The sequence below is a fragment of the Enoplosus armatus genome, chromosome 5 (genome assembly GCF_043641665.1).
Source record: "Enoplosus armatus isolate fEnoArm2 chromosome 5, fEnoArm2.hap1, whole genome shotgun sequence".
Classification (NCBI taxonomy): Eukaryota; Metazoa; Chordata; class Actinopteri; order Centrarchiformes; family Enoplosidae; genus Enoplosus; species Enoplosus armatus.
In genome coordinates this window covers 11,045,548-11,067,585 of record NC_092184.1, presented here as the reverse complement: position 1 = coordinate 11,067,585, position 22,038 = coordinate 11,045,548, and the positions used below count along the sequence as shown (strand labels likewise).

Here is a 22,038-nt window from a genome sequence, read left to right as displayed (position 1 = left end):
GCACTCCCACACACATTGACTTGGGTTCATATACTGTATTTGGAGATTTACCTCATCATCATCAGTGCCTTAGCAGAGCATTTCAGAGCTTGCAGATCTTTGTTTCTATAACTGACTTAATGTCAAGCTCCAGAAAAAAAGCTAAAAACAAATTCCTCCTCCCAACATTTTTTGTGTTAATTAAGATTCATCAGTGCTAATTCGCTATGGTAATTTTGTCATTGAACTGCTGAAATGGAAGATAAGTGTGCAGACACCCCACCTCTTTCAAATATGCACAGCAGGAAGTGTAGCAACAAGATGATCTTCTCAAGGATGTGGGTCTTCACACCACAATTGGATGCCAAGTCAAAGAAAAAAAGGAATGACTAAGGAAGGGTTAGGCTGGACACAACAGCCAGACTTTGAGCAAAATAAGGTCCATAAATGTCTTGGGCTTCATCATTTGCATTCTGATAATACAGCTGCTTCACCTGCTGCTAAGTTAATGAGGGCCACATTTGATCCTTTACTTCAAAACTAATGAAGACCGTTGGCACTGCCTGCATGTATTTAAACCTCATAGGAGAAACTGCAGATGGTTTTATGATGTAAGCTGAAAACAAAGCAGCTGATTGATGTAGAATCTGAGCCTGAGACATCAATTTACAACTAGTAGTGCAACATCCCTCTCTGCATCTTTCCCTGCTATTAAACTGCAGTACTGAAAACTAATGTGATCATGACTTCAATGTGTGACAAATACCTGTTCTAGAACAAGCCTTCTCCTTTTTTAATAAGAACAGGTAGCATATGTACCTCCCTCTCACCCTTTGTAATCAGCCCTGGGCTCAAATGTGGGAAAGAATGATTAATGCTGCAGACGTGCTGCACTTCCACACCTCAGTCACAGGAAGAAAACCTTGTCAGTGTGTGTTCCACCTTCTCAGCACGTGACTGATGAACAACTATTATAATCATCTCGATTCACACTAGGACACCTTCCCCCATCATAAGATAATTAAGCTGATTTAGTCACACAGGCTAGTTCTCTGAACACCACAGATCTACATAAGTTTGTTTAATTTGAGCATAAAGAACTTTGAGTGTACAAGATCAGTGAGATTACATATTGTCTCATCAGTGTAGAGTAGTACAATTGTTAAGACATGTACAGCAGGAATAAAATAAATAAGTACAGTGCAGTGTTGGTTACAGTCAGCTAGAGTGAAGACTCATTGTTCAGGTCAGTTTGGAGTTAAAAATGTAAGTGTTTCATTTAGTCAATAATTTTTTGCTGTTCTTCATTCCCACCAGGTATCCATTCGCCGTACACGTACTCTCTGCTTATAGTGGTATTCTTTCAGGTGCTTTTTCAAAGCATTTGGAATGGGAAGCATGTTAATGCCATCATAGGTGGTGTAGCTGCTTATGGCCGCTCGGCAGATGTGTTGCAAAGTGAAGGGCTGTGTGCGGTGGATGGGGTTGGACAACAGGGGCTCAAAGAACATGCAGGAGTTGGGGTCCTTGTAGTGCTCCAGCAATCCGGTAACTGTTGGAGCGTGGAAGACGCTGGGGTCGTGCACGTCAAAGCTAAAATTGTGGTTCCACTGTTCAATGCGTGCATGTAGTGAGCGGCCGTAGCGGCGGAAGCTAACGGAGAAGAGGTATTCTTCCTGGGCAGAGTCACGCAGGAGGAAGGTGCCTTCAGGCTTTCCCTCTAGCAGCGTCTCTGCCTCGTAGCGGTCCATGACCCCCCAGTAACACGGGAGGTTGGTGATCTGCAGCAGGTCTGGAACTAAACAGTGAATGTAATCAATCTGAGTGTGAATGCGGTAGCCATCCTGAGATTTGTGATGCTCAGTCTGAGGAAGTGTGGCTCTAGGGGGCATGCTGGTCGCTGTAACCTCTGGGTCAACCAGAGGGTCGGAAATAGTATCACAGGTGTGGAGAGAGGCGGAGGCGGAGGCGGAGGCTGAGGCTGAGGCTGAGGCTGAGGCTGAGGCAGGGGCTGAAGCAGGGGCTGAGGCTGAGGCCACCACCTCATCCAGAGTGTCCAAACAGCTCTGTAGTAGGAGCTGGTGCTGCTGCTGTCTTTGGAGAAGAAGCTGCTGTTGCTGATGAACGGAGGCTCGGTCAGCCCCGGCTAACTCATTCATACCATGAGCCAGCTTGGGGCCATGCTTGTAGAGAGGGTTAATTTGGGCCGTCACCTCAAATGTGTGGATCTCTGCATTGGGCGGTGGCTCAACACCTTGTTCGATGCTGATGCGCCTGCGCTCTCGCAACCTGTCATCTACGTCCTCCACCACAGTAGCCATGGCTGAAGTAGGAGCACTGCACACTACTGCAGAATCAAGCATTGGAGGCTGGGTAATGGGGGCCGTGTGTTGCTTTATGAGATACCACTTCTGAGCCAGCTCTGATCCTACAGGGAAAGGGCAGTCATCCAACATTAACTCACTGAGATGGATCTTGCGCCTTGAGGAGGCACAGGCAGTTGATGATGAAAGAGCCTGTGGAGGTGATGCTGGTGCCACCACACTATGCGTCTTTATCGGGAAACACTGCCCCATTGCATCTTGGATTTTTTGCCGGAAAGTGCGACTGCTGCTTGACCCTCTGCCCTCACCTTCACTGGGTGCAGGTAACTCTGTAGCAGAACTAATGGTTCCCAGTCCTGGCCTGGCTGTTACCCGTTCTTGTCCTAGTAATGAGGCAGCGACTTCCAAACCCTGCCATCTCCAACTCTCCTTCAGAGGAGAGGAAGATTGGTCCCTGGTCTCTAGGTCACTCAACAGCTCACCATACTCAAAGCCATCACTGACGGGCCTCTCAGCTGCTGGTTCATGGGAGGCAAAACCTTTTTTCTTCCCCTTTCCACCTTTCCGTCCGCCTGCATCTCGTCTCTCCTCTGACCGGCTCTGTCTCACCTTGGGACGGGCCCCCCTCTCTCGATCTTTCCCACGGTTCCCTGACTCCTTTGGTAATGACATGATGGATTATGTGGTGAAAAGTAACAGTTGCGCCACTCCAGGGAGTTGCCAAGGGATGACTTGTAATTGCAGTTAGCTTTTGGCATAAAGTTTCCCATCCACATCCCTTGTTTGAGACGTCATCATCATTGTCCATGCATTGTGGCCATGGAGAGTTAAAACAACCTGCAAAACAAAATAAGAGTTCTTCTGAAAGCCTGCAATTAACTTTTTGAAATAGCATATTGTCATATACTAGCGATACACACTGAGTTTCTAGGTTACTGAATACACCTATCTAAAAATGGATGCTGTCTAACAACAGCCCTGCTGAAAATCAAATCAAATTCAAACCTTCATGAATGTTGTTTAAACTGTTTGAGAGGTGTTGATTTTAGAGCTGCAACTGACGATTATTCTCATCATCATTTATTCTAGCAATTATTTTCTCAATTAATACATTAATCTTTAGGTCCAGAAATTGTTAAAAAAAAATGGCATTGGCATTCAAATCCTAAAGATGTCCAGTTTAAAAATCATAGAATATCAAGAAAATTAGTAAAGATTCATATTTGTAAAGCTGGACCCAGGAAACTTTTCTTCAAAAATGACTTAAATTATCAATCTTTTATCAAAATAGTTGATCAGATAATTGATTAATTGCTTCAGCCCTAGTTGATTCAACTTGATGGTCATTTTGGAGGCTGTTTGGTGGGGGTGTTGAATTGTATGGCATTAAACTGGGAGGTGTTTCTAATGTTTAGATATTTTGAGAGCCTATAAGATGAGAAGAGTTCATGCACATGAGTATGCTTTGAATTTAAAAGCATATAAGGGAACATATTAAGGAACAGGCCCAGCTTCCAGTTTGATTAATCATACCAGTGACTGTGTTGGTTCTGTGGCCTCTAGCTCAAGGAGAAAGCAATACAAAGTTGTCCCGGCCTGCACGTTAGCTTATTTTAGCTTTCAGCAGAATTGTTACTGGGGTCTATTCATATTTATTACACTGACAAGCTGGAAATCATGTTTACAGTTACCAGAAAAGTGTGCTTGACCACTGGTTAAATATCCACTTCCTTCCGAAAGTAACATTAACGCTAGCTGTGATGCTCTTCGCTCTCATTTTCTACGATTTGAAGCATATTCTAACGTTAACGTAAATTACGTTATAATTGTAAGACTTTCTGTACACCGGTGACAAACTCCTAAAAGACCTAAGTTAAGTTAACAGAAAGCAGTTAACGTTAGTTAGCACGCGGGTTTGACTGGGATTTAAAAAGAAAATAAGTTGACGGAGAACTACAGCGCTTATCTGCGGAAACTCTCTATTTTAACCCAGTTGTTGTGTAAAACCAACATCCTCTTTTCGTCTTGAGAAAAAACCGTGAGTATGAGGGATGGGGCTCTCTGTCCTCCCTCAAATCACGGCAAGTAACGTTATTATCGAGAGAAATGGGATGGTCGGTTTAAAACAAATCCTAACTTTTTTTCCGTTAGCTTATGTTAAAAACATTCCAGGTGTTAAATTCTTCAGGCAAGTCGACGACTCAATCACCCCATTAAAGTGAAACATACCAAGCGATAATATTAACGTTAGCCACCAAGCTAAAATCGTTAGCAAGCAGCTGTTTATGGTCGGTAGGCTAAGTTAGCAGGGTAGCTAGCTATCCGCTAACTTGAGTGCTCTTAACTGTAGGAGGAAAGGTTAAATTGTATTTATGTCAACTTATATATAGCTTTCTCAACCATAACACACACTGTGAACATACCTATGTAGTTGTTATCAAGTTTCCCGACGAAAGAGCTTTTGTTTCTCCTTAGATAAACTAATGACGGTAACAAAAAGGCGGCTAGCTCACATTAGCTTGGTAAATGAACTGCTGAAACCAACCCGGAAGTAAAAAGTAATTGGGAGTAATTTCTTCGGAGACGTCGGAACATGAAGGACGTCTGGAACACGAGAAGTGAGAGCAATAAAAAACAGCTGATAGACAACTATTTTCAGCTGATAAAAGGCGTACCCAATGTGTAACAAAGTAAATAGACACAAACACAAACCACAAGTGAATTTGCAAAAGAACTGAACCTCTTTATTTGGACTGTCAATGATCCGACGGATGCTGCACTTCAGACCATTCACACATGAGTGACAGTAAAAAAGTAGAATAAGCATGGGATGCAAAAGGTTCATAAAATATTAGAAAATGTAAGGGGAGTCGTCAGAATTAAATATAAATTGTACAAGACAAATATATGCAATTTAGCCTTCAGCTGGCTGCATTAATTCAATAATTAAGCCTGGCAGGGACATTAACATGACCTCAGGACCACTTGGTAGAAGTCTCCATATGACACAGGCTCTGTACCTCCTAGTGGATGCTTGGTATGTGAAAATACAACAGGCTGAACTTATGAAGTGCATTTCCCAACTCATTTCATGCATCATTGGAATGTAAACATGGAGTAAACGTATTCCTTGGCCTGTTATTAGTGTTCAGTTTACTCATAATCACATAATTTGTGGCTCAGATAAGCATTGTCATCCCCTGTTGCATCTTCATTATGCACAGACACTTGCAGAAATCTGCTGCATTGTACCTGTGTGTCTATTTGCAGTAATATGTGGGCTGTCCAAAGCTACAGAGGCTATGAAAAGGATCATCTGAGCCATTTGTAACATAACACAATTGATATACAGTATAGTGAATAGTTAAAAATAAGATAACCGAGTCTTTCAGTTGTCAGCATTGTTAACTCACAGAAGTCCTTTTTTTCGCAGGCATGAGTGCTTTTAGTAAGTCAGATCTATCCAAGAGCCTGCTCTGAAGAAATCCATGACTAGAATACTACCCAAGACTATTAAATCAACATATTGAGGATGCTGGAACTGTGCATGTCAGGCACCACATGAACAAATTATCAGGACATGATAGCCAACAGTTCAATCATACGGCCAGGAAAAGCTATTCTCTCTCGTCCCTGCATGACCAGAAAAGCAGGCGTTACATGCCTCATACAGTTATCACTGTAAATCTACTGAGGCTCGTACAGAGACCATGGATTAGGGGGGTAGAAGGCTTTTGTTTTCAGGCTCTACCCAGCCAGCTCATGTGCGAGAAGGCGTCAGTTCTTTAATGTGTTACATAATGAGACAATGGAGTATTCATGACATCACATAACATGAATTGGGCATTATCCCAGAGAGATGTAAACAGTGACATTTAGGCGAAATAAACATACAACATTAGTTGCAAGATTTCTGCTCTCTAGCTGTTGGTGACTCTGGGCACCATCAACCACCACGTCCTCTATCTACAACAGTGCTGTATTAGTGTGGCAAAACATGCAATTATAGAAAATAAGCATAAGTTATCAATATCAAGGGAGAGTAAAAAATGCAATTGGAAAAGATATCTGTAAATAACCATCTTTACTAGACAGACCTCCTATGGCTCTGCTGAAATAAAATGTGAATGGTTATCCCTGCCTTATGATGCAACCAAAAGTGATCCAAAAGTTAAGACCATATTACACATACATGCACCTCCGCTCTGCCACATTCAAAGACAGAGGCTGTATAAGACAGTTTTTGATTCAACACTGATACCACATGATAATGTTAGGGTTCTGAGACTGAAACACATTGAGACACAAACAGAAAATATGGACATCGTCAAGCACCTTGAAAAGTATGATTCATCAAATCATCACGTTGGCCATTTGAGGAAGAGGGCACTGCGAGGGTGAGATGCTGCGCTCCGGAGCATTTATTACAAGATCAAGCTTCATTTTCCAGAGCCAATCAAAAGGGGGCCAGAGGGTTGAGATGGGTTTCATTTAGTTTTCTCACCCAGCATTAGAGTGTAAATTGAAAACACTCTACCCTCCTCGCTTTTATCAATTCAATATCAAATCGGCTCTCGCACAGTACAAACTTCACCAGCCCTTATTCACCCCTCTGGGGATTCCTCGGCACAAAATGAGATTCATCATCATTTATGTAGTAGGGCATAAAATAACAGAAACAAATTGCAGCTGGCATAAATTCTTCGAACTGCTGTTGTTTTTAAAAAAAAAAAGAATTATACCATTCTGTTGCATTTCACTACAAATATCCTTCTCAAATTAACAATCACACAACCCTTCTCTTTGGCTTTGTAGAAGTTTAGAGGAGGACAGTCACTTTGATTATGTGTTCAGGGAAAACAACCAAGACAAAGGGTATGCCTGCGGTTGAATTACAAGCTTTTCCTTAATCCTTTTGGTCCTCCCTTTTCTGCCTTTGCCACAAAAAAACATGTTCTCTAGAGAGGATAAAAACAACCAAGGAAAGCTTTCTAAGTTTCAACCAACACAAACCCTCACTAGCACTGGTTATAGAACAATTAGGGTGGCTAGGAAGTGTATTGGTATCTGTATATCAACACCTGTCTACAAGTGGAACCTCAGTGAATGTATCCTAGGGCCAATTACATTTTGGTGGCTAATATCAGAGATCGTTTATTAAAAGTGCCTTACATCTGGCTGGAAATCTTCTGAATCTACACATTATATGGTGCAGGGGCTGTGTTCTGGAAAGAAGCCTTGCTCCAAGGCAGGAGGAAAAGAAGAGTAACTCATAGGGCAGAACCCCTTTAAGACAGCACCAATCCACCGTTTTTCTCTCAGACCACGGCAAACTGAGCCTCTGCACATCATGTCACAGTCCTGCAGGTGACATGGAGCAGTTTTGCTTTTTTTTTTTTCCTCTGTCCTGCAATATAATAATCATCTGTATTCCATTTTTAATAAACTTAGTTGTATATAATAAAGTACAAAAATATTAGAGAACATATACACAGTTTTTTTGTCATTTTGTAGTGACTGCTTTGCCTGGTTTTCTTAAGCATACGTATATCTTTGTGCTGGGTGATGAGGAACTTAACAGGCCTCAACTGAAGTGTATTTTTCCTTTCTTCTTTTCATATTGTTGATGTCCGGTCTGTTCCATCTGAGGAGGAGATTGGAAATAAATATGTTTCAAGACATTTACAATCAAACAAATATACGGTACCATCACACATTTCATCCTTAAAGGGTTTTTCTCCTTTCCCACGGGCATTAAAAGTTATTGATGCCTTTTTATGTGTCCATGAATTTTACATTCATTGCATGTTTTCATGCATTTATATGGTATGTCAGCCATTGAACTTAGCATTTCTTACATTTATTACATACTCACAATTACTGTCTCCAAAATATGCATTTGTTCATCTGCCATGGCTGTGTAAACGTGTGTATAATTATAAAATCTAATTTTGTTTAAACAGAAATCTGTGGATAAATGCCAGAGTGCATTTCCCTCAATGTTAAACGTACTTTCAGACTGTACACACAGACACAAAAGACATCAGTAACCTTATATGTCTCTGAGAAGGTAGGAAAATACTTTATATTCCCTGAATTCTATCTAATAAAAAAGAAATCATGCAACAGGGATAACTGTCTATATCAGTCCCAGAGTATTTGGGACACAGTAAAATAATACAGAGTTACTGAGCCTTAAACTTGTTTGACATGATCATGAAAATGTTGTCATTCACGTACACCATATGATGCACAGAGGTCTGTCTCTCTCTCTGCAAGAGGAACCTGACTGTGACTTGACTAATATTGTATAATTTAGAGGTTATTAAATCTTAATACACAAATATAACTAATGAAACATGAATTATAAAAGTCAACAGAATCTATTGTTTGCATAAGAAAAGATGTGTGTGAACAAATTAGTATGCATTGCTTTCCCTGATAGACACAAATTGTTCATAGAATCCTTTCTCTCATTGCATAGTTATAATATATAATAAGGTGTTGTGTGAGGTTTGCCAGCCAGTGGCCTATTTAGTACCGGGCTGCTGAGGACACTTACCCCCTAAGGCATGCTCTGTCATACTGAGGCACAATGACTCCAGCGTGGGGTTGATCTCCAGGTCAGCACCTGGAACTTGGCATTCTGAAGGAATGAGTGAAAACAGTCTCAGTCCACAGGACGATTAAGGTTAAAGTCAATTTCTTTCACACTCTAAATTTAAAAGCACGTCTATAAGACGTCCTCACTACTCACTATGTTTTAATCACATCAAATACCTGACTGCACTGTTCGCACAGATACAATCAAACTCAAACCAAATAGCAAAATAATTTGCACTATGTGACATGCTTCTGTCAGATGTAAATGTAGTCTGTCTGAGCATGTAAGTGGGTGAGACCCTTTTCACTGAGGTGAGGTGCCAGATTATCTCTGCAATCCTCGTTTGGCTAAAGTGTGTGTCACTCGAGATGCTCTTAAGATGTATTCGGCTGTCGGGTGTGCACTGCAATCTGTCTCAAGTGGATGCAGAAATGATATAGAGTAATACTGGTCTGAGGAGGGACAGAGCGGAGTGAGCTTGAAAGTGAAACCTCAGTACACAGGCCAGCGTTGACCATTTGGGTGTTAAGTGTGACCCTTCACTGATCTTTGTACTCAGCTGTAAGGCTGTACAGTAATGAGCTATACAGCTTTAAATTGGATCATTTTGGATCAGTACCCTGAAGAATACACTGTTAAACTCTGTTCTAATACTTTTGTTTTGTCTCTTTACTGAGAAACACATCTTTTAATAGCATAGAGAAGAAGGACGTTACCAAAGATTATCCAAGTCAACTCCTTCCAGTATCTTGCCAATTCTTTGTTTACTTTCATGAGCTCTCTGTACATGTATGTATATTGGATTCCTTGGTTTCCTATGATGTTACAGTAGACAGAGAATATGTGACAAAGTTCTGTAATCCTAAACTCTATAAGAAGATTTTATAAAAATAATTTGAATTGAAGGTCTATAATGGATTAATTAAAATCCATATGACTGAAATACTGTGTGTGCACTACATTACACTACAAGTATGAATTAAAAATCTGTTTTTGTGGGATTATCTAATTTAAAACAAACAAGGGCCGAATGGTTGGGGTGCATGCATTCAGTTCCAGCTGTCTCTCCCCCTTCGTTTCCTGTCTGCTTCTATACTATACTGCCCTATCCTATAAAGTCAAAAATAACAAAAGAAATAACAAAAACCAAACACCTAGATGACAAGGTGTACATGGCGTGTCGTGTGGGTGCTAGGCATGTCAGTTCTAGTGACCGAAGCGCGGTTTACAGAGAAAGGTGCAATAAACAAAACGTCATCCTATCAGAGGCAGTCCTGTGGTTAGAATACGCCATTGCCCCCCCCCCCCCCCCCCCCCGCCGTTAGCCGTCGCTGCATTAAGAAAGAAGAGTTGAACAGCATAGCACTAATTAAACAAGCTCAGTAACACCGTCCACACAGTGTAATCACCTGATGCATAATTTAGGAGGCATTGTCAATAGTCTTGTGAAGGTCTCTAGGTTTTAGTTTGAGATGAATAATGTCTAATATTTCTGCAACTGGTTAAAATACAGTCTGTATATCCAGTCTTCTGTTATGGATGATAGCTTATAGAAATATTGTATTATTCATGTATTTTCTTTTCTATATTTAATGTTGAACGTAACAACAGTGTGAAGTATCCAGACACACTAGCTGTAGACACCTAAACTGTTTGCTGCATTGCTGGGTTCATACGTCTATTGAGGTTATGAATTTTTGGCTTTCACACAGAACGCTCTGTTATGGAAACATCCTATGGTGACTCTGTTGAAAAATGACAGGCTCATTACAGATGAATTTGCAATGCTCATGTGTGGCATGTGGCACAGGAGACAGGGCAATCAAAAGGTTATGTATATTGTGCGAGGTGACAGATTGTTTACTGCAACATGCCGCTAAGCTGTCTTGTTATTTTGTCCTTGGCACAGAGGGTGAGCGGCTCTGTTTTGGCATGTGACCAAATGGCCTTTTTTTTTTTTAAACATAAATTGTGTAGCTTGTGTTGCTTGCAAAACCAAAGTCAAATCTGCCACTTCCAAATAATCTCTATTCCATTAACCACTTCCAGATTAGCTTGAAAAACTGTATTTTACTTGAGCTCTAGATAAGCAACGTAGTTTTTCCTTATCCAAATCGAGGATCTAAGGAGTGTGTCGTATGCTGCACACATTGTAAAACCCCATGAGGCAAATTTCTGAATTGGGATATTGGTCTATATAAATAAAACTGACTTGACATGTGGGCAACACTCGTGTGGTAAAATGTAAACAGGAGATGAAGTGAGGAAAGACTTGACCTCATACTATACCTTGCTGCTGGAACATGAGCATGGTTTGTGGGGAAGTGTGGACAGGGAGTGAGTGGGTCCGCTGCACAGAGCTGCGACTCTGACTTGGCATGCTGTTACTGCCCCCAGGGTTGGCAAACCAGAGGTTCTATAGAGGAAAACACAAGTTCTCATTACGCAAATGCCACTCATCCTGGGAGGCTGGCATGGTTTGCTTATCTTTCAGCGAAGTTATTAAACAGAAACTCTTCAAGCTATGATGATCAATTAAAATCAAAATGTGACACCTAACCCCTTGTACTGTCTTGTGTGTACTGATTAAACTGCAAAGGTCTCCTGTTTTTTCACATTTTCCTTTCAGAACAAATGTTTACTAAGGTGTATTATGACTCCTTGGGCATTGCATGAGCATGTCAATGAAGATATTGAAGAAAAGCACACAAAAATATGAAGTCAGATTCAATTGTCCTAAATAACTACTTTAACCTGTGTAGTTAGCTTTAAGCACAAAGAGTTTTCCTTCAACTCAAATAATTAAAAATCACCAAAAAGAAAACACGACATGATCGATAAATATGATGCATCACTATTCAAAGCAAGCTACACGTGTCACAAACTGGTGTTAGAATGCTCATCCAGTGACAGGAATACTGACTTGTCTACCCTGGCCTGCCAGCGCAGGACTAGTGAGCGTGTGGCGTGGAGATGCTCCCCCGATCCCGCCGGGACTCAGAAGGCCCATGCGTCCAGCTGGGAGTCCACGAGGGGTCATCTGGAACTGCCTTTGGCCCCGCCTCGCTACACCTCCACTCACAGAGCCTGCTGTGGGGAGGGAGTTGGACCCATAGGTCCAGCTGGAGTAAAAAAAAAAAAAAACAGAAATCAATGAGAGTTAAAAGGACTGCATGTTCTACTGAAGTTACTTCAATGGTAGATATTTGAATGAGGAAGAGAGAGTGAAAGAGAAAAGGGAAGGGAAAGAGAATCAAAGTCAAAGTTAGACAGCAAGGATGAGTGCAGGGAGAAGGTAACATTCAGCTGGTGTGACATCTCCCCTGCTAAAGAGGGAGATCAAAGGTAACAGAGGGCCAGCAAAGGCTCACCCTTTCTGTCGGTACACAGGCATGTCCAGCATAGCTTTCCGAGGGAACAGGCGGAGCAGTTTGAGGACCTGCTGCTTCCAGGAGACCAGCCTTTTCTTGTGAGTTTCTGTGAAAGCCTGACACAGAGAAAGACAGCAGAAGAAAAAAGGCATCAGATTTTCAAAGAGCATTAAAAAGGCTTTCAGCAGACACACCTGGAATTTGTAATTTTTAAAAGGAAAAGGTAAGTTTTATTCTTCATTTCAAGAGGAAAAGAAAACTATACATGATTACAAGATTCTCTATTACTAACAATTCATGTAAATTTGTCTATATGGTATTTTCATTACTGAGGTATATTGTTTTGTACAGTACGACTACCATTAGGTGCGTTTGCAACAATGCACAAATGCATGTGTACAAATGACTGAAATATGTTCAGCAAATGAAAAAATATTCAGGTTCTCACCTCATGTATCAGACACTTCTCAATGAGCTGAAGGTAACAGCTGATATTCTCCTCATCTGGCCTTGACACCAGCAGCTGGGTGCACACTAAAACAACACAAAAAAGCCAGGGTTTATTTATTCATGTCCATCAAGTAAATTTGGATCTGAGGGATATCTGTGGATATGGATAAATGATGAAGTATCTATGTGTTTTATGTTTAATACTGACATGGACAAAAAATGCCTTAATAGCTTTATTACAGTATTTTGTTATGCTGCTGATTTCTGTGTGTAAAAAATGTTTTAAGAGCAATTCCAATAAGGACAAATCACATAACCACCAATGTAGTCTTCTATCTAGGTGTAATCAATTTGAATCTGGAAAAACATCTTGCTCTTACCTTTACCCATGACTCGGGTGAACTGTCCAGCAATGTCGCCGTCTGAGATGGGTGTGGCTGAGGAGTCTACATCACAGGGAGGTGGGTTGTGGGACTGGAAGCCCTCTGAGGCCGGCTCTTTATCTGCTCCTGTTTTTGTGGCTTCTGAAGAGGAGGTGGCTGCGTCCGGGGCGGTGGCTGCATCCGGGGCGGTCTGTGCTGCACTGGGTGGGCTGTAGGCCTTGATGGGGGTGGTGATGATCTGTTGCAGCTCTTGGAGGGCGTTACGCAGGTTTCCCCCTTCCAAAATATCCTGCCATAAGATGACAACGTCAGTGTAACATGGTGTATAAGCTAGTCAGAGGTACGCTTTGGGTCTATGGGTGATGTTGTGAGTAGAGAGGAAGATATCCAAGCTATAGATCTGGTTTTAAGCTTCAGGGACAGCAAACATTTTTCCCTATTGAAATATCTTGGAATACATGGAACCTCTACTGGTCCTGCTCTGTGTCTGTTTCTGTGCCAAAAAGCAAGATGGGAATTTCTCGGTGGAATCAAATGTCACATGATAATCAAGGAGTACATACTCAAGTGCATTTTTGTGAAAATTCATCAAGACAAAACACTGGTGCCTCTTTCTTTTAGAATGAGAAAAACAACATCATCCCACCTTTTCTAAAGACCTGAGCACACTCTGCCTCTCTCGCAGTTTCTGGATACTCAAGGCGATCTTATGCCGTGCTCCTTTAGTGACGTTCTAGAAAAGAGAGATAGAAAGCAACAAGGTGGCATGAGAAGCAGGCGATTCATTTCTTGTGGGAACACTGAGTTATTTATACAGTTACTAAATAACAAACCTAATCACCATTTGTTACATTAAAGCCAAGGGGCAGAGGCAAAATCACACCATTTGTATGTGTGACTGGCTCGATATAACTGTAGGGTGCGCTGCTTAATTTCATGCCTCATTGAGAGTTGATGTATCGTCAGGTTTGAAGACAGTAATGTTCACAATTGATAAGGAGGGTGGAATAATCAAAGCCCAGCCCCAGTGTATGTAAAAGGGAGGCTTAAAAACCTGCGACTCCAGGTGCTGCTCTGTTAGAATCATCATCTCCTCATAGGTCATCTGGGAGAAAAGGGATGCATATTTATGAAGGCGGAGACTCTTCAACCATGCGGGAACATCTAGAACAAATACACACCAAAGGAAAAAAAGTAATGTTACATTTCAGCTTATATCACCACAGCTTTTGGCTGTGCACGGCTTTTACCAGAGCCAAATGCCATGAGTGCCCTTGGCTCAGCTCAGAAATGAACTCTGACCTTTCATGCCACTGCCATCCTCCTGGAAGGTGTTGCGACTGGAGCCCTGTTCTTCTGTTTGCTCACTGCCAGAGGAGGCTACGCTGCTCTGGGGTGAAAGGGGTGCGTGGTCTGTTGGAATGAAGTTCTGCCGGCCCCCTGCGTCATCCTGGCAAACCCACTCAGAGCCACAAGCCTGGAGACTGGAAGGAATAACGCACATGGACTTCTTCAGAGGGCTGGGCTGCATCTGCCCACCCAGACCTGGGAAGGGAAACAATTCATATATGAGGAACAAAAGAAAATTCTTCGGAGTACCTGACATAAATTAAAGAAATGTTAACACTCTAAGACCTTTAACAAAATGCACAATGTTTGCGCAATAAGGGAGACGCCCACAATGGTCTCATATGCCCTCAACAAACTACTGTATTTCCTCATGTTTTCACCTGAATGACAAACATTACCTGCGTTATTGCTGTTGATGGGAGAGGACATCCCCCCTGGGAAAGGCATGTGTCCGTTCTGGCCTGCTGGAGATGTGCTGGATGAAGGAGACTTGTCGTGCCAGGCGTGGCCGGGGTCCAGAGCCTCAGCAGAGCTAGGCCATTCATCTGAGCCCTGGCGGGGGTGGTAGGGGCTAGATGGGGCCCGGGGTGCATAGCCACTGGAAAGGTGCTCCTCCAGGTGGTTTAACCACATGGCCAGAGAGGTGCGGTCATCCAGTGTGGTGGCAGGGTGGATGAGCGCGTAGGAAAGCAGCTGTCTGCTTTCTTCCACAAACAGGCTACTCTCAATAGTGTGACTCAACACCTTCTGCAGCAGCTTCATGTACTCACATTTGGCCTCACTGTTGCGTGGCTGCAGCAGAGGCAGATGGGACAGCAGCAAGGACACAACCTTCTCCTTTGGCTCCTGATGCCACTGGCTGACAATTGCTAATGACAAAGGGCAAACAGAAAATTTCACCAGCAATTAATCTTTGATTACTGGTTTAATTTAAGCCTTCTGTACAATTCTAGGAAAAGATAGAACTAACAGTGCTTCATAATCAGAGATAATCGATAACGTATAATAAAGAACACTCAGCTACCTGCATTGTTGGCCTCAGCTTCTAGGATGTGGATCTCTGTGCAGTCTGCCAGCCAGTGTTCAAGGCAGATGTGTAAAAAGCGAGCCTGGGTGCGGGACACCCTCTTCAGGAGGGACAACAGTGCCACCGTCTGTTCACACTCATTCCAGCCCTTGAACCAATCTGTGAGGATACCTACCTGGTCTCGGAACATCATGGCGTGTCTCCTCGGTAAGGAGAACAGGAATGTGTGGATGGGGAGGGGGTACTGGAAAGATTGCTCTCTCAGACACAGACAGGATCAGTCTCACCCCGCACAGCGGGGTTGTATTTTCAACAGTCCTGGGATCCCCTCAGACTGGACCGAGGGGCCCTCACATGGTTCAGGTGCAGAAGGAACTGCAGATAGGGACGCCGTGTGGATTTTTGGGAAGATGTCTTATGAAGTGAGGCTGAAAGTGTGTGTCAATTGTAGTTGGTAATAACACAAACAGGAAAAACTTTTTTTCACTCTGGCATGTTCAGGATCACATCATCCGTGCCCTATAAATCAACAAACAGACAAAGAGAAAAATCTTAAATGACATAGATTCATCATGACACCAACCACACTTTTATACACAAACAAGTGAACAATAGTGCTTAAGGATTAAGTCCATCTATTCCTCCCATAGACTTAGTACTGGAATATGGTCTTCCCGTGATTTTAGACGGTCTTGTTTATATTTGAGCACGTACATTTTTCTGCACCAAAGCTGCAAACAAGAGTCACAATTTTCCTAAATGACGGAGATTGATCATCAGCTTCAGTGGGGGACAAACTGAATTGACAGTGATTGTACATAGAATAATATGTAAATAAGAAATTGTGGCACACACAGCCAATACAGGGCAGACACACTGCTTCAGCTTTTTATGATATGCAAAGGATGGCAGTGATAAGGTGGCAATAATAATAATAATAATAATAATATGACATCAAATTGGAGTTTTAGAACTTTTCCATAGTTCCAAAATTGACTCTACATGTATAATCCTAAACAAAATGGGAAATATCTAAAAACACATCTTGCAAATCAACTCCTGAACATCTCAGTTATAACTGTGACTATAAGGGTGTTACTTGAGGTAAGCTTTGACTAATAAACTTTATCACTTCAAAGAGACTCCTGTCATATCACAATGATAAAGGCCCATGTAATTCACAAAAGGTGTGCCAAACACCTTATCCTAAAGATGAGAGTCCAGGTCAGTAACACTGAGAGTAATGCTTAACGCACAACACCAAAATAGACTGCTATCCAAAGAATAAGGGCTGTCATCAGTTCCCTGTATCAACAACAGCTATTTATAATACACTAGTTATCCGCTACTGAAGAAAAGTAGAACACAAACATATCCATACTGCAACGTTACCATTACATGCCAAAACAAAACTGCCAACACTGCAACCGGTATCACCTGTAACATTAAAAGCTATCATTTGATTGAACAAACCTGAGTCTCTGACTATAAGCTCTGGTCAGCAGACTGTTGTGATTATCCATGTCAGGTTTATTACGTTTAAACAGGCTAACATTACACCCGGCAGCCTAGCATTAGATAGCGGTTAGCCACAGTTAGCTTGGTCCAGTAATGTCACGCTCGAAGCAGACTACCCAACACAGTATGGACCTTTCAAAGCAGAAGTATCGCAGGAAGATGTTTCGATGCCTAGCTTCACCACGCGAGGCCTCATAGAGAGGTGTCGCGCTGGTTTTAAATACGGGATGTTCTTGTCAATCTGCCTTAGTTTTTAGCACAGCCGGAGACTCTGTTTAAAAGGGATCGCTTTTTAAAATACTAGCTTTATTGAACAAAATAACAATAACCTAAAACCACTTGTATTCTGACTAACTGTTTCATCATATTCTCAGATTTAATCCATCCATATAGATACAATACCAATGGTTCGGCCAGCAGATGTCGCCATTTTAGACTGCTAAAATGCTTCGAAACAGTGAACCATTTTTAACACAACTGCTTTATAGTAATTCAGTGCTTCAGAAAGCTTCGTTTCCCCCATCACTAGCTTGGTCGGCCTTGTCAGTGACGAGGGATTCAACATTAGTACTGTTTTTCGTAGGATTTGTATTGTTGTTTGTTAACGCTGTTGCTGCCCCTTTTCACCGTTTCGTACTTCAGTCTTAACGGTGCAAACAGGGACGTTAAAACGCAGTTTTAATCGACAGCAGGTTGTAGCTAGTTAACTCGATAAAGTTATGTGAGTTACGATTTACAATAAACGGACTCAAAAAGGTTTGTTGTTTACCTTTGTCAGTTGTCACTGGTTAGCGAGCTAGGCTAAAGTGCTACTGCATAGCTAGCTCGACGGTAGAGTAGGGATAGCTAAGTGCTAGCGCTAGCTTTTTAGCTAGCAAGTTTTGCTAATAGATGCAATAACGTTAGCTTAGCTGAAAGAAGCGTAGATTTCGATCCCATACGAGGTATTCCTTAAGGATATTCCTTTACAGCGACAAGCTCCCGTGGTTTCAAACATACCATGTTAAAGAATGTATGTACAAAATGTTTATTGCAATGCAGAAAATAAAGAGTGTACGCCTGGAGAAATCTACTTCGATTTTGAGTTGACGTAAGACGTGGATTCAACGTCATACGTATGGACGGCACGTAATGTTTTGCTCCGCCCACAGTCTGGTTAATACAAAGGCTCCCACCCTTACACGTATGTATTTTTTGTAGTAAAAGTAGGCACTATGGCCATGGTCATATGGAAAAAATGAAAACAATGATAACCAGGAGACATTTGTCTTATATTTATATATTATGATATATGTCTTGGTATGAAACGTGCCATATCAGGTTTTCTGTGCTGAGTAACTTGGCTGATTGTTACTACTCAATATAGAATAAAATAGGGCTGCAACTAATGTTTTTTTTCATTAGCCCGTAGAATAACTTTTTTGTTTATTATTTTTCCAATTAATAATTAGTCAGAAAATACTAAAACATCTCCATTGCATGTTCTGAAAGCCCAAGGGGATGTCCTCAAATTGCCTGTTTTGTCTGACTAACAGTCCAAAACTTAAATATATTTAATTTACAATGATATAAAGCATAAAATCCTGACTTTTGAGAAGCTAGAAGGATTTTCTAAAAAACAATATTTTTATTGAATTTTGCATATATTTCACACATACAAATAGACAATGACAATTATAATAATTGAATTAAACAATTAAACATGTAGTCACCAAAAGGAAGAAGGCAACATTTCACATACTTCACATAACTAACAAGAAAATAAAATAATAACACATCAGATAATAATAGATAAAAACCTCCAATGAAGGTTTCCACGCATTTTCTAATTCTCCTGCCCATCCTCTGGTTATGTAAAATAAATTAAGGTTAACTGTTTTGAACTAACAATAAAGTTCTTGGTGAGGCACATTCACACCAACAATCTCAGATATAGTCTGAATAACTGTTTTCCAGTAAATTTTTATATTTTGGACAGTCCCATACACAGTGAAACACTGTACTCTTTCCTTCTAAACACCAGAGTTAACAACTGAGTGTTTATTATGTAGGGAAATGTGAATAAGGGAGTAATTTCAGACATAGAAATAGCACGCACAAAGGTAAATGACAAAGAGGGACCTGCTATGACATCACTGATTGGGGTGGGGCCAGAGCTGCAAAATGCCTAAAGTTCATGGGATAAAATGTTAGTTTGAACTTTTAATTTGACAATATTTAGTGGAGAGGATCATCCATTAATCATAAAGTTGGTGGCTTGAACCCTGGCTCCTCCACTGAGCCACTGATAGTATACCCCAAATGCTCCCTAGGTAATGCTATGTAATGTATTTGCCAGGAGACCAAACCTGTTCCTCCAGTTTTTGTTCAGCATGACAGTCATATAGTGTGTGGGATGTGACTTAAGAAGAGACTTCAGTTTGAAGCTTGCAGGGAAGTGGCCCAAAACACAACACAGACCAAGTGCAAGACGTATGGTTTATGTGTGCCACCGCCAAACACTGTAGGGTGTCATAATCTGATCCACTTTAATAATATGATGCACAATGACCACATATGATACATATCACACCATAAAGCAACAGTAAAGTGATACTGTGACAGGAACCTTTTTTTATGGAGCTGTTTTACATTAGATGTTTAAGTGGCCTACATTTTACTGCATATATTTCTATACTTTTACTTAGATGGAAAAGTTTCATGTAAGTTTAATATTATTCTATTGTGGTATTGTTACTTTAAAGGATTTGATGACCTTGTCAAGCTCTGCAAGTTTCTATTTGATGTCCATCCCTGTATGGTAACGGGAAGTGAAAGTAATGATATCACGCTGACGGGAGACAACATACGGTAAAATTAATCTTCTTCTACTTCAAACCATATGGATCTATTAAAATGAAACACAATCACTTCTGTCATACCAAGATTCATAGGTTTGTTTTGTCCTTAATGCATTGAAAGATGGTCAGACTGTTCCATAAAGCACTCAGCTGAGCTTGCACACTGGAGTCATCTTGTGATGTTGAAAACAGGAACCAGCACTGGTGCATGCTCTAGCTGTGTGTCTGCCCTCCCCTTGCCAGCTTAAGGAGGATCTCGACAGTCAGAGAGTAGCTGTCAGCCTGACTGTTTCAGCAAGGCAGTGTCACCCTGAAGACAGGAAAGGATCATTTGAGAATGGTAGGTGAAACTGATGCAATTGCTTGAAAGATTTCGCTTTTCTGTTGAAATTCACTGCATTTGATGAACTGTCATTCCAACGTATTTGTGTATATATATTTTTTACTTCACCGTTGTGACACAAGTCGACCATCCCCCGCGCTCTTTCATACAGGAAACTACATTCTTGCATGTTGCAGCAAAAACATTTCCTGCCCTCAATATGTCAGAATAATGTCATGAATGTTTAATGCATCCATGCAAGGTGGATAGAGACCTCAACATCTGAACAGATCCAGTAGATGTCTCTTACCCCCTTTCTTTGTTTCTATTTCTGGCCTGTAGACCAATCCACTTAACTTTATCACACTATTTAATTTATATATTTTACACCATTTTGCAGTCAAGCTCTCTGGTTGTGTGTGAAGTGGATGAAAGTCTGAAAGCTAAACTGAGAAAGTTTAGATTTCGAAAAGAGACCAACAATGCCGCCATACTAAGTAAGTATCACATACTAGTGATGAATGTTATAGTTAGTTCTCCACTCTAACACATTTGTAACTTGATCATATATTGATCAATATCATTTTTTTAAATAGTGAAAATAGACATGGAGAAACAACTTGTCATCCTTGAGGAGGAATATGAGGCAAGTAAAATTTAGTAATTTGGGTTGTTTTTTTTTTGGTTGTTTCATTCTGCATTAAGAGTTACTTACCAAACTTTGTCTTTTAGGACATCTCACTAGATGAGTTGAGAGAAGAACTTCCAGAGCGGCAACCCAGATATCCTGTCTCAATGTCTTATGATTATCACAAAATCCTCAAATTCACAAAGTATCTTTGCAAAAAAACAGTTGAACTTCCTTGACAGTTGCACATTCATTGTCTACAGCTACAAATATGTCCACGCTGATGGGAGGGTGTCTTACCCTCTGTGTTTCATATTCTCCAGTCCAATGGGTAAGTAGTTACAGTATCTTAAAAGCAAATCTTTCTCCTCAGATTAAACAAGTTTTTTTAAGCAGGATAACTTAACTGCCAAATTAAAAGGAACATCCTCTTGTCTGGGATCCACTTTATTAAAATGTAATGTAGCAATGAAGGTGGCATTATTGGATTTGTTGAAGTCGTTTGACTGGTCACATTTAATTTAAACAGGATGTAAGCCAGAGCAACAGATGATGTATGCAGGCAGCAAGAATCAACTGGTCCAAGCTGCAGAGCTCACAAAGGTAATTATCTCTCAATTATGACCTGTAGTTTATCTCCAGTGGTATGTTGAATAGTAATGTTGAAAAGTGTTTGCAATAAAACCCCCCGATATATACCGATGCTCATTGTAAATCTCAGGTTTCTCTCTCTGAAATCTGCATTTATTCATTTCTTTAGTGCATCTTTTTTCAAACCTGTAGCTGTCAATCACCAGAATAAAATGGGACAATTATTGAATCTAGACCAAACCACTAATTATTATCTTTAAAGTTGATTGGCAGCATGTTCAGCAGGTTATACATTTAGACGTGTCATTTGTTTCTGATTCTTCTACCTCACAATTTATTAGCAACTACTTTACGTATTGATGTGTTAATATCTCTGAGCTTCTTTCAATTTTGATGGTGTTGTTATTCAGATTTTGAATGTGACATTCTCTGCTTTACTCCATGAGGTCTTTGAAACGAGAAACGCTGATGATTTGACAGAAGATTGGCTGAAGAACCAGCTGGCATTTTTTCGCTAAATATGCATCTCCCATATCTCCGATACTATCAGTATTTTTCTTTGTGAAACATATCCACCGGTTTTCAATTGTTGTTGTTGCATGTTATTGCTATTAAATCATTTACTGTATGAAATCAAGTTTTAATTTGTCA

At 40.9% G+C, this 22,038-nt stretch overlaps 3 protein-coding genes across 3 annotated transcripts; 1 reads left to right on the top strand and 2 right to left on the bottom strand.

Moving 5' to 3' along the window:
• Positions 1-1,064: 1,064 nt before the first annotated feature.
• On the bottom strand, positions 1,065-4,812 carry socs9 (suppressor of cytokine signaling 9). Its single transcript, XM_070905659.1, has 2 exons — positions 4,727-4,812; positions 1,065-3,140 (listed from the first exon to the last, which is right to left on the bottom strand). Exon 2 carries the CDS (start codon positions 2,973-2,975, stop codon positions 1,284-1,286), a length of 1,692 nt encoding a protein of 563 aa, XP_070761760.1. The 5' UTR covers positions 2,976-3,140; positions 4,727-4,812; the 3' UTR covers positions 1,065-1,283.
• A 2,964-nt stretch (positions 4,813-7,776) lies between these two features.
• Positions 7,777-18,013, bottom strand: LOC139285353 (protein Smaug homolog 2). The gene is made up of 13 exons (XM_070905916.1): positions 17,776-18,013; positions 15,486-16,007; positions 14,860-15,330; positions 14,414-14,656; positions 14,166-14,275; positions 13,758-13,844; positions 13,109-13,400; positions 12,727-12,812; positions 12,279-12,394; positions 11,831-12,029; positions 11,197-11,323; positions 8,866-8,949; positions 7,777-7,947 (listed from the first exon to the last, which is right to left on the bottom strand). The coding sequence occupies exons 2-13, from the start codon at positions 15,679-15,681 to the stop codon at positions 7,919-7,921; spliced, it is 2,040 nt and encodes a 679-aa protein (XP_070762017.1). The 5' UTR covers positions 15,682-16,007; positions 17,776-18,013; the 3' UTR covers positions 7,777-7,918.
• Positions 18,014-20,085: 2,072 nt separating this feature from the next.
• gmfg (glia maturation factor, gamma) lies at positions 20,086-22,020 on the top strand. Its single transcript, XM_070905872.1, has 7 exons — positions 20,086-20,186; positions 20,569-20,665; positions 20,765-20,814; positions 20,901-20,950; positions 21,045-21,127; positions 21,326-21,399; positions 21,834-22,020. Exons 1-7 carry the CDS (start codon positions 20,184-20,186, stop codon positions 21,903-21,905), a joined length of 429 nt encoding a protein of 142 aa, XP_070761973.1. The 5' UTR covers positions 20,086-20,183; the 3' UTR covers positions 21,906-22,020.
• The last annotated feature ends 18 nt before the right edge of the window (positions 22,021-22,038 follow it).